This window comes from Miniopterus natalensis, chromosome 16 (genome assembly GCF_054644295.1).
Source record: "Miniopterus natalensis isolate mMinNat1 chromosome 16, mMinNat1.hap1, whole genome shotgun sequence".
NCBI lineage: Eukaryota > Metazoa > Chordata > Mammalia > Chiroptera > Miniopteridae > Miniopterus > Miniopterus natalensis.
The window spans coordinates 44363683-44376513 of record NC_142096.1 but is presented as its reverse complement, the minus strand read 5'-3'; the positions used below and the strand labels follow the sequence as shown (position 1 = coordinate 44376513).

At 49.0% G+C, this 12831-nt stretch overlaps 1 protein-coding gene across 1 annotated transcript; it reads right to left on the bottom strand.

Annotated features, from left to right (window-relative positions):
• Positions 1-5572: 5572 nt before the first annotated feature.
• ZNF34 (zinc finger protein 34) lies at positions 5573-10381 on the bottom strand. The gene is given in 10 exon segments (XM_016216576.2): positions 5573-5661; positions 5664-5756; positions 5759-5785; positions 5788-6490; positions 6493-6521; positions 6524-6707; positions 6709-6833; positions 9304-9423; positions 9826-9981; positions 10345-10381. Coding segments are annotated over 10 exon segments (1563 nt in total).
• Positions 10382-12831: the final 2450 nt, after the last annotated feature.

Genomic DNA, 12831 nt, shown 5'->3' with positions numbered 1-12831 from the left:
TTCAGAGAGACGAAAGGAGAGGGGGGGAGAGAGAAAGAGAGAAACATCAGTGATGAGAGTCATTGATCGGCTGCCTCCTGTACGCCCCTGATTGGGGATCGAGCCCGCAACCCAGGCATGTGCCCTGACCAGGAATTGAACCCCGATCGCCTGGATCCTAGGTCAATGCTCAGCCACTGAGCCACGCCCAGCCGGGCTATTTTTATTTTTTTAATTAAGTTTAAAAATTTTTAATCCTCCCCCAAGGACATTTTTTCTGTTTCTTTTCAGAGAGAATAGAAGGGAGAGAGAGAGACATCGATGTGGGAGAGACATGGATGGGTTGCCTCCCGCACGTACCCCAACGGGGGCCGAGTATTGAGTCTGCAACTAAAGTACGTGCCCTTAATCGGTATTGAAGCCAAGAGCCTTCAGTCCACAGGTCAACACTAACCACTGAGCCAAACCAGCTAGGGCGGTGCCTATTTTTAAAACAAAATTCTCAAATTCAGATAGCTCTTTTTCCTATCAAATATTTATATTCCTAAGTTTGAGGGACTTTTTTTTTAATTCCTGGTTCCAAGAGAGTCTATTGTCCACTGTCATATACTCTAATGAATCGGGCTTATTGATAATTTTTTAAAGTTTTTTCTCTAAAATGTTACCCATTTCTGAGGAAAAATTAAGCACTAGGATGTTGGTCCTTAAGTCCACAGCAATATGCTGTGATGCAGGTAAAAGCTTGTTTCCCCCTGTGCAGACCCTGCTGAGGAGCTGATCACAGGAGTTACCGTCAGTACCACAAAGGGCAGCTCCAGCCCTCGCTCGTGGAGCCCATAGCCAACCTCTGACTCGGTGGTTGTCACCCACAGCCCCCCACTACTTGGCACAAGTCCTGATCCTGTGGGAGAGTTAGAATAGGAACTAGTCGTGTCACCGGCGGGAAGAGAATAACTTCAGTTAGGTTGTGCTGCTCAGCATCAGGATACCATTCTGCCTTTTCCTGATCAGCCTCGATGGACCCCTTGGTGAGCACCAGGCTTGGTGTCCCTGGAGCTGGGAGGTGAGCACAGTGCCTTCTCCCTGGGGAGGCTCCCTGGCTGTGCATTTCTGCCCCAGGAGCAGGAGGTAGCACACCACCTGCTGGACCATATGGTGGTCATATGAAAGGCCAGAGTGACTTATGGGGTCCCCCTCACCCTGATAACTGCCTTCTCAGCCATTACTTTCCAGCTCTGACTTGTCAGCAGCATTCAACACTTATTTTGTAGTCTTCACATTTTATGTATTTAAATCTCTTTATAGTATTTTTCTTTACAACTAGCAAGAATTTGACAGTTCTTTTCAAATTTTCTATTATTGGAGAAACACTTTAGTGCACCTGAAACTCATTGCTGTGTAACTGTGTATAACCTGACATTCCAATAAAAAAGCAATGAGTGGGACATAACCTGTGGGTTAAGGAAAAGCAGTAACTTTGGCATAAGGATCTCCTACAAGTAGGGAAAATACAACCAGGAATGCCTGGAAGAGGCTCCTGTGTCAATTCTAAACAGAAACAATGAGGAATGGGTATTCTGTAACTCCCAGAGCTGTGAAGGTGTGAGGACAGGTGCTTGTGTGCTGGCTGCTGCTGTCACTATTCAATCTGACTTACCAGGTGTGGGGACGCAGTGCACGGCCCACCTCTGGAGGAAGGTGACTGCACCAGGACTCAGGCAGGTGCCAGGCGGCCTCAGGCAGCCCTGAGAGAGGCAGGAGCACTCGAGGACAGGCAGGGGAAGCTAGGCCACCAAAGGCAGGCCGCTCCATGCCGAGGGCCTGCTGGCAGAGGTCCAGGATGATCTTTTCCACACTTGGAGTTGGCCCAGGCCCTGGGGCCAGTGGGGGTCTGTACTACAGCCTACCTGGGTGAGTTTGGGAAACACTTGGTTTCATGTGTAAAAGTTCCCAAGCTGAGAAATGAAGGTGATGGGTTGTGGAGTTCAGGGGTCCCCAGGACTTGCCCTCACTTCCAGCACCAGTCACAAGTTCAGAGGTCACGAACATCACCCTCAAGTACTTTGCTCCACTGACTTAGAACTCACCTTGAAAGCTGATACACACATGATTACAATGTGTTACGGGTAACAGATATTAAAGTCAGTTGGCCAAGGGATCTCATGGGGCAGAACCCAGGAAAAGTACCAAATGCAGAGGTTCTGCTGTCTTCTCCCTGGTAAGTCAGTCAGCTTTTCCTTCCTGGCACTGATGTGTAACAATGTGCACAGGGTATTGCCATCCAAAGAAGCTCATCTGATCCTTGGCATCCAGAGTTTTTATTGGCTTGTTGATGTCAACGCAGCTGACCTCAGACTCCAGCCTCTCCTGAGTTCTCTCCATAAATCACACTTAGCAGACTATCTGCCCTGGCCCTTGGCTGTAGGTAAACACTATTATCAGGCAAAAGTCAGGTTAGTCCTTTCTGCAAACAGGGTTAAGAGTGGGTGGAAGCCCAGGCCTGCCTCCAACTGCTCTATGACTTCAATCCACTTCCCTCCAGGTTCTCATGCATTTCATAGGGTCGCTGTGAAAATGAAATGAAATCACAGCAGGAAGATCAGCCCAAGACTCAGTTCCTGTGTGACTTGTGAGCTCACAGGACTCTGCACAGGTACAGCCACCAGGGAGCTTCTCACCCCCATGAGGGGGGCACACAAACATCCCAGTGGATCTAGGAGAGGCTCAGTCTCCAGCTACAGGAAGCATTCAGAAAATGGACACTCTGGGTTGGGGCATGGAGGCCACACAGCCACCTCCACGGGGACTCAAGGGGGGCATACTTGGACTGGCCCAGTTATAAGTATAGAGGTGGGAGGGCCCAGATCCAGCTCCCAGTGACTCTGGCTCAGATCTGATGTCCTGCCTGGGTCTCTGTCCAGGGATATGCACAGGGTCAGTCACAGACCTAAGTCATGGTCACCAAGCATGCACACTATAAGCATGACCCCACCTGGCCTCACCATGCCCATCAGGATAGGTGCCATCACCTCTCACTTGGGGATGCTGACTCATGATGGGCCAAGGGCTTCAGCTGTCTGAGCCTCTGACCCCAGCCACTGATCTCCTGACTTGGAGCCATCACAGTTAATCAACAAGCAGCCACAGTCTGGGACGACAGCACTCCTGAAGGCTCTCTTGTGAGCTGAGAGACTCACTTGCAGCCCAGGTACGTGCCCGTGACTGGGAATCGAACTCAGTCCACCAGACGCCCAGGGGTGACCACAAGATGGCCCAGTGGAAACATCTGGAACCCATGGGACCCTTTGTCCATGTTGTTCCCCTCCTTAGATGGGCTTGATTTTGACCCTTGTGGAAGTGTCACCAACTCATTTTACAAGACCTCTTGAGCCAAAAGGCAGACCAGAAAACTTGTCAAACCATGTTCTCTAGTTTTGCACAATGAAAACAGCCAGCATTTTCCTCTCCCAGGTAAGTTATACCATTAAATATGCTGCTTCAGACTGTGCCAGCCCACCATCCCCACCCACCTCTCCAGCCCTCCCACTCGGGGCTTTGGTGCTCCCTTCAAGGAGGCCACAGTCACTTGGGTGCCACTGGCTCCAGGGAACATCCGGGCAGATGGGATGATGGGTTCTTTCTGTTGTTCTTAACCCTCACCCGAGGGTATTTTTTTCCATTGATTTTTAGAGAGAGTGGAAGGGACGGAGGGAGGGGGAGAGAGAAACATCTATGTGAGCAAGGCACATGGATTGGTTGCTTTCTGCACATGCCCTGACCGGTGCTGGGGATCGAACTTGCAGCCCAGGTACGTGCCCGTGACTGGGAATCGAACCCATAACCCTTAGGCGCACAGGCCGATGCTCTAACCACTGAGCAACACCAGCCAGGGCCAGAGCAGGGGTTCTTCATAAACAACCCAATGGAAGAGTGTCTCGACCAAAAGCAGTGTCGGGCATGATTCCCACTGAAACCAACCTGAAGGTTCCCGGTCAAGGGCATATACCTGGGCTGCAGGTTCGATCCCCAGCCCCAGTCAGGTGTGTGGAAAGCAACCAATTGATCTGTCTCTCTCATGTCGATGCTTCTCTCTCTCTCTCTTAAAATCAATGCAAAAAATATCCTTGAGTGAAGATTAACAAAAAACAAACAAAACCATAAAACCCATGAGGAAAACCTTCAGAACCTTGAATTTAGCAATGATTTCTTTGATACAGTACCCAAAGCACAGGCAACAAAAGAAAAAATAGACAAATTGAACTTCATAAAATTAAAACCTTTTGTGCAAACATTATCAAGAGAGTAGACAGACAACTCACAGAATGAGAAAAAATATTTGCAAATCATTTATCTGATAAGGATTTACTATGCAAAATATATAAAGAACTATACCTCAGCAGCAAAAAACAAAATAACCCAATTTTATAATGGGCAAAGGAACTGAATGGCCTATAGGCACCTGGAAAGATGCTCAACATCATTAGTCATTAGAAAAATGCAAAGCAAAACGCAGTGAGGCATCACGTCAAACCCACTGGGACAGCTATTACAAACACGTGCTGGCAAGGGTGTAGAGAAGCCGGAAGCTTCGTGCATTGCTAGTGGAGATGTAAAAATGGTTCAGCAACTGTGGAAAACAGTTTGGCTGTTCCTCAGGAAGTTAAACATACCCATCGACTTCACTCCTAGGAGTATACCAGGAAGTACTGCAAGTAGGATTCAAACAGGTAGTTCATAGCATCATGCACACTAGTCAAAAGGTAGAAACACCCAACTGTCTATCGATAGAAATGTATAAACAAAATGTGGTGTCTACAAATGATGGTATATTATTCTGCCATGAAAAAGAGTAACGTTCCAATACAGGCTACAACATGGATGAACCTTGAGGACGTGTATTATACTAAGTGAAATAAGCCTGACATAAAAGGCAAATCTTGTATGACTCTGCTTATATGGGTACCTGGAATAGGTAAATTCCTAGAGACAGAAAACAGAACGGAGGTTGCCAGTGGCATGGACAAGGGGAGGGTGCAGTTACTATTTAGTGTGTATGAGTTTGGGATAATAAAACAGTTCTGGAGATAGACAGGATGGTTACACAACATTGTGAATGTCTTTAATATACTGAATTGTACACCTTAAATGGTTAAAATAGTAAATTTTATGTGTATTTTAGCACAATAAAAAAAGCAATCATCCACTCTATTAGGTACACAAAAAAATATGAAGTTAATTTTTAAAAACTTACTGTATGAACATATGTGAAATTCTTTCCAGTGTGAATTTTCTGGGTGCTGCCATGAGAAGCCCAATGGTATTTTCCTTAAAATACTTAGACACCTCTGAAAGTGTTCTTCAGTGTCTGAGAGGAAACACACTAAATCAGCTGTGATGAATTCTGTTTTTCTAAAAGGGAGAGATTACAGTTGCCTCTCCCTTTTGCTTGTCTTTCTCACTTCCTCTAAAATGAGCATGCACTGCTTTGGTTTAAGAGTTTTTTAAAATTAGGTAGAAATGCCTTTCACATGTGACAACACTGCATGGCCAATATATAATGGACGGGTGGGTTGTGGGAAGTGCACAGTATAACTCATGGGCCTCCAGCGTCACCCGGAGAAGTGTTTCTGGAGGTGGACCTCTGGTGCTGGGCCGTGTTGGAGCTGCACTCGTAGGGCTTCCCCCAGTGTGGATCCGCCAGTGCTGGGTAAGGTAAGTGCCCTGGCTGAAGCCCTTCTTGCAATCGCTGCTCTTGTACAGCTTCTCCCCGCGAGCGACCTCTGGTGACGGGTGAGTCTGGAGCTGTGTGGACGGCCTTCCCGCACTCACCACACGGGTAGGGCTTCTCCCCCTCGTGGATCCTCTGATGCTGGATGAGGTGTGTGCTCTGGCTGAAAACTTTGCCACAGTCATTACATTCATAGGGCTTCTCTCCAGTGTCGCTTCTCTGTTCAACAAGTTTGGTTTTTTGAATGAAGGCTTTCTCACATTCATTACATTTATAGGGTTTCTCTCCAGTGTGAATTCTCTGGTGTTGGATAAGATTAGAACTTTGAGTAAAGCCTTTGCTACATTCCTTACACTCAAATGGCTTCTCTCCAGTGTGGGTCCGACGATGGCGGGTAAGGACTGAGCTGTCACTGAAGGCTTTCCCACACTCGGCACACTTGCAGGGCTTCTCCGCAGTGTGGATCCTCCAATGCTTCATGATGTTGGGCCTCTGGCTCAACGTTTTTCTGCATGTGTCGCACCAGTAGGGGATCTCCCCCAAGTGCATCTGTTGGAGATGGATGAACTCACAGCTCTGGCTGAAGGCTTTCCCACACTCATCACACCTGCAGGGCTTCTCTTGACTGTGAAGCTGCTGGTGCTTGATGAGGTTAGCACTGTACCTGAAGGCTTTCCTACAGTAACCACAAAGATGCAGTTTTTCCCCAAAAGGAATTTTCTGATCTCCTTTAACTACTAAATTTGCACTGAAGATTTCCCCAGAATCATGAACTATATTTGTGTGTTTTTTGACCTGTGTACACACTTATGTTATTGAGATATGATCTCTGTTCAAAACTTTGCTCGCATATATTGCATTTGTAAGGTCTGTGATCAGGGACAGGGCTTAACCCCAACTTGAGGCTTCTCCCAGACTCCTGGCTTCTCTCCCTGTTGGTCAGTGTGACTGGACTAGGACCTCTCTGCTCCATGGGCTTGTCCTGGCTCTCCTCTGACTCCCAGGACATGCTTACAGGCTTCTCCTGGTGCAGGTCCCTCGGCAACAGTTCCTGAGTCAGTCCAGTTCTGCCCCACCAAGCATTCCCCTGAAGTCAACTCCTTGTACTCAGTCCTGGTCCCGTAAGCTGAAACAACAAACAGAACATCTCAGGGAGACCTGTTCCCACTCTGGAAGGAAGGTACAAAGACACTGCTGACCACCTGTGCAGTACAAATTACATCATCTCCAAAGTCACAACACCTTCCAGAGATAAGAGCCTGGTGCTCAGAGGCTTGAAAGTCTATCCCAGGGCCAGTCATATGGCAATGCAAGCACTTCACTCAGATCTGATCAGCACCCATCCCCTCCTCCCTGCCTTCTGCCTCCAAAATCTGCCAGAGTAGGATGGTTCGATGCCTGTCCTCATTACAAAGAGAAAGGAGATGAAGGCTTCATAGCACCATGGAAACCAGAGAAAGGAGGGGCCCAAAAGTCTTGGAGGGCATCTGAAAGACAATGAAATTAAGGCGAAGTAAGTCTAAGGCCACCTAAGTATACCCCAAATCCATGCTAAGAAAACCAGTTGCCTGCTCTGGCTGGTGCGGTTCAGTTGGTTAAGCATTGTCCCATGCACCAAAGGGTCTCAGGTTCAATTCCCTGTCAGGCCACGTACCGAGGTTGCAGGGTGGGTCCCTAGTAGGGGGCGTGCAGGAGGCAGCTAATTGATGTTTCTCACATCTGTGTTTCTCTTTCTCTTTCTCTCCCCCCCCCTCACTCTCCCTTCCTCTCTCTTTAAAAAAAATCAATAAGCCCAGCCAGTATGGCTCAGTGATTGAGTGTTGACCCATAAACCTGGAGGTCATGGTTCGATTCTTGGTCAGGGCACATGCCTGGGTTGCAGGGTCAGTCCCCAGTAGGGGGCATGCAGGGGGCAGCTAATCAATGACTCTCTCTCATCATTGATGTTTCTATCTCTCCCTCTCCCTTCCTCTCTCTGAAAATCAATTAAAAAAACAACAACAATCAATAAAAACATATTTTAAAAAAAGAAAACCAGTTGCCACCCTAGGAGGGCAGAGGGCCAAGCCCATGCCAGCCATGGAGGAGGAGGGCAGAGATCACAGAGGCCGGGGTCCCTGGCTCTCCTTAGCAGGCCACTCTCATTCCCAGGGCTCTTTGCAGGGGTACCAGAGGCCACTGGTGAGCCACCACCAGTACCTTAAACTCAATATGCCACACAGAATGCTTCCTGATGCCTTCAGACCTCCCCCCTTCTCTCCTTGACTAAGCACTCATGTACTCCACAGGCAGGAACACATCCACCAAAAATGTGTTTTCTGCGAGCCAAGAGAAACATAACCACCCCAAAATGGGGACAATCGAATGTCCTCCGCAATAGAATAGAAAATAACTTGTACTTCATGACAGAATACTGTATAGCAATGATGCAGAACAAACTCCATGCAACACAGCGACCTTCCCAATGCTCAGATGCCCACATGCATCCAGCAGACAGAGCCCAGGACTCAGAGGGAAAGGACCTTGGGGCTCAGCAGGAAATTAGGAAGGAGGCCCATGGGCTCCTGGGGAACCAGAAATGTTCTGTATATTGATCTGCAGGATTTTTTTTAAATCCTCACCCAAGGAAATTTTTTCATTGCTTTTCAGAAAGAGGAAGGGGGAGAGAGAAGGGGAGAGAGAGAGATAGAAACATCGATGTGAGAGACACATCGACTGGTTGCCTCCTGCTCGAGCGTCGACCAGGGCCCAGGACTGAGCCTGCAACCGAGGTACGTGCTCTTAGCTGGAATTGAACCCGGGACCCTTCAGTCCACGGGCTGACGCTCCAACCACTGAACCAAACCGACTAGGGCTGCAGGATCTTTTTTTGTAAAAATATATTGAGCTGTATAAAATCAGGGTTTGTTCCATTTCTGTAAGTATATGTATTCAAATATGCAAATTTACAAAAGAGAAATTCAAGTCCTCTGAGCCAGGAGTTCCTTCCTAGGACATCATCAAGATGGGCAGCACTGTCCACGGCAATGAAACTAGAGAACACCCTCCCTGCTGGCACTTCCAGTGACAGCAGCAACTGAGACTCCTGTGCACAGAAATGGACACGCACTGAGTGACAAGCAAGGATTACCAAGTCTAGGTACGGACCAGGAAGGGCTAGAATGGGGACAGCAGGTGCAGACTAGAGCACACGTATGTCCGACTGCTGATGTGTCCACTCTCACTTCCCTGTTCCAGTCTGGAACTGTCCGGACAGGGGGATGAAGCAACTAGCCCATCTGACCCCACTTAATCACTGTGTTGAGCTCTCAGGGGCAGGGCTTCCTGGGGTCCCACAGTTCACCCAAATGCCCTTCCCTCTTCTCCTCCGCCAGCACTGCCCCTCTCACCTCTCACTATCCAGAAGATTCAGCTGAGAATTATCCCACTGAGGAGGAGGCCGATGGAGGTGACCTGGGTTTCAGCAGAGGCTACTTCCAGGGTTGCTGTGCTGGCCCAGAGACATCTTCCCCCAAGCTCCTCAGTCATTAGCTGCACACCCTGGACCCCACAAATGTTAGTTCAGTGACTGGTAAGAGAACCAGCCCCTCACACACCTGAGTCATTGACTCCCAGCCACTCCCTCCTCTCGGCACCCTGCATGTCCAGGACCCATGGCTTATCCCCTGGCTCCAACTGTGTGATCACCCCAGGCTTGGAACCTGCAGGTCCAGCTCCTGGGAAGGAGACAGGGCCTGGGGTTGGTGTCAAGGACATGGGGTTGGGGGCCTGCAGGAGCAGGGAAAGCGCAGGTGTGAGGGAGATGGGAAGTCAGGGCACTCTGGGGGGCTGCAGGTGGTTATGGAGATGGAGATCTGAGCACAGGGAACAACAGCGCAGGGGCCCCTCCCCACAGTACTACACAGCGTCCCCTGAGAACTGGCTGCCTTGGGCCTGGAGCAAAGACAGTCTATCCAGGAGCTCAGAGGAGGGAGAGGCTGATCCAGAACCACTGGGCCCTTCCTTGGCACAGATCAAACCTGTCTCTGGGCCCAGGGGTGAGGCCTCCAGCCCAGCCCCTGCTGAGCCCTCAGTGCCCAGGGCTATTCCCTGAGCTGTGTTCTGGCAAGGGGCCTTACCCAGGAAGACCAGGTTCCTATAGGTCTCCAGCATCACATGTCTATAGAGACCCCTCTGAGCAGGGCCTAGACGCCCCCACTCCTCCTGGGAGAGGAGCACAGCAACATCCTCGAAAGTCTCCTTGGCGTGAAAGGACAGGGGCTTGACAGGGGCTGCTGCAGGACCAGGTGAGGCTCAGACTGGGTAGCAGAGGCGTGCTCGGCACACAGCAGAGGGTGACTCCAGGCCTGATCCCCCAGCATGGCCTCAGCAGGTGGTCTGACTATTTGGCTACTGAGGCAGCTAACTCTGGGAGACTGAGGAAGTCCCAAGGTCACCCCTCCTCTGCTCAGCACCCAGACCAGAGATGTCTGAGGGTGTTTGCTGAGGCAGAGCAGGAGGGGAAGCCCTAGGTGGAGACCTCATACGTCCCAGGAGGATGGATGCTCACCTGGGGTGTGGTGGACAGGTGCAAAGCTGGCATTATGTGGTTCCCTGGACTTTCCAGGGTGGTAGCTGAGGGAAGAGAGAGGACTCACGGAGGCCCAGCCTGGCGTCTCCTTCAGGTAGCTTCATGGCCCCGCTCGTCCCATGCAACACAGCTGGCTCCCGGGAACCTCCTGCCCCACCGGGACTCCCCGGTCGCCTGCCCCTCCTCCTTGGAACACTAAGTTATCTCATGCGGGGCAGAAACACTCATTCCATTTACGTGAAAGACAACACGATAGGGGTGAGGAAGAAAAGGAAGCAAAACAATGAACAGAAGGCGCACAGAGCAACAGTCAAGTGCAGAAATAGAAACAGGAGACTCGTGGAAACAGGCCCCCGGGTGAGCAACGGTGAGAAGTGAAAGGGTTAGGCTCACCTGTGAGAAACACAAGCCCTTCGATTAAATACGTGAAATACACCCACGTAACCTGAAATAAAACAATACAGACAGGATGAATCTAAGACACACCAAGCAAACACTAATGAAAATAAAGCAGCTCTTGTTTTTTAAATCCTCACCCGAGTACATACTTTTTAAAAAGAGAGGAAGTGAGAGGGGGAGAGAAACGTTGATCAGTTCCCTGGGGCACACGGCACACACCCCAACCAGAGATCAAACCCACAACTCAGGTATGTGCCCGAGCTGGGAATCAAACCTGTGACCTTTCAGCATAGGGGCCAACGCTCCACCCACGGAGCCGCAGCAGCTGGGGCTAAAGCCACTCTCCACTGCAGAGGCACATGGGCCTGCCCGCCCCGGGCCGCCCTGATCCCGCTCGACCAGCTGTGTTCGCCCTCAGGGCCCTGGGTCTGCACTCTGTGCTGGCGTCCCCCCTCCACATAGTGTTGCTGAGCTTAATATGAGTTACTGCGTGTAGTTTAGGGATATTTACATCAATCAAAACAGAGCTGAAAGCAAAAATCATTAATAGGAACAAAAATGAACACTGCATTATTAATAAAAGGAAAAACCTGCCCTGGCTGGTTTGGCTCAGTGGTTAGAGCGTTGGCCCACAGACTGAAGGGTTGAGAGTTCAATTTCCAGTCAAGGGCATGCACCTTGGTTGCAGGCTGATCCCAGCCCCGGGTCGGGGCAAACAGTCGATGTGTCTCTCTCACATTGATGTTTCTGTCTCTCCCTCTCCCACTCTGTCTAAAAAAATCAATGGAAAAAAATCAATGGAAATCCTCCATTGAGAAGAGAAGAAAAACTCCACCAAAAAGCTGTCATTACAAATGTGTGTATCCACCAACAAGCTCAAAATGTAGAAAGGAAAGCCAACCAAACAACAAGAGGAGCTGGCCACCCTCCCCGGAGTGACAGTGCTGGTCATCCGCCACTCAGGAACCTGTAATCAACAAACACTTTTACCTAAAGCACAGAGAATACACATTTTTTTCAAGATGTACGTCGAATATTATTTTTTTTAAAAACCACATATACCAGGCAACAGAGGAAGTGTCAACAAATTTCAAAGGCTGCATCATTTGGCAAAACATTCTCTGATCCTACTGTTGTTATACTAGAAACACATGATTTTAAAAGTACCCCCTCCAAGAAAACCATAAAAATGGAAAAGAGGGTGGAAATGCCAACAAGGCTCCCTAAGGAAAAATGTGCCTCATTAACGTACTTATTTGAGGATGGGAGGCTGAAATAAATGATCTAAACATTCAACAAGAATCAGATACAGAATAAGAAAGTAAATCAAGAAAAGATGATCAGCCCTGGTCGGTTCGGCTCCATGGTTGGAGCGTCGGCCGAGGACTGAAGGGTCCTGGGTTTGATTCTGGCCAAGGGCACGTGCCATGGTTGCAGGCTCTGAATGCAGGAGGCAGTCAACTGATGTGTCTCTATCACATCAGTGTTTCTCTCTCTCTCCCCTCCCTCCTACTCCCTCTGAAAAAAAGCACACATACACACAAAATGGAAAAAAAATCCTCAAGTGAGGATTTGAAAAAAAAGAAAGAAAAAAAAGAACATAATCTCAACAAGAGAATACTCTCAGCATTGGTTCCTTGAAAATGCTAATAAAACACAAACATCCAGCAAGTTCAATGTGAGGGCCTGGGGGGCTGCAGTGAAGAGAAGGGACAGGAAATGCTTTTAAGAACAGAAAAGGGGCCTAAGTACATACCATACACAGCTGTGGTTCTCAGGGTAGTCCAAGCCCAAAAAGAAATACAAGCTATGAGGACTGGAAGAGAACGGACAAGATCACCACGGTTAGAGAGCCAGAAGGTCGTCCACAGAGAAGGTCCGAGAGCATCAACCCACTGTCGGAATGGCATGAGCTCGACAAGACTGCCACCCCTTCAAGGACAGCGCACGAGTAATTAGTACCACTCTGACGCAGTCGCAAACCAGATACCAGAACCTGGCACTCACAACAGCTACAAACACTACTCTATGGCACCTAAGAAGAAGGCTAACAAAAATATGGATAAAATGATAAAACTTCACTGAAGAACATTAAAAAGACCTACGGAGAAACAGACAATGCTCATAAACAGGACTCAATATCATTGACTCTCCT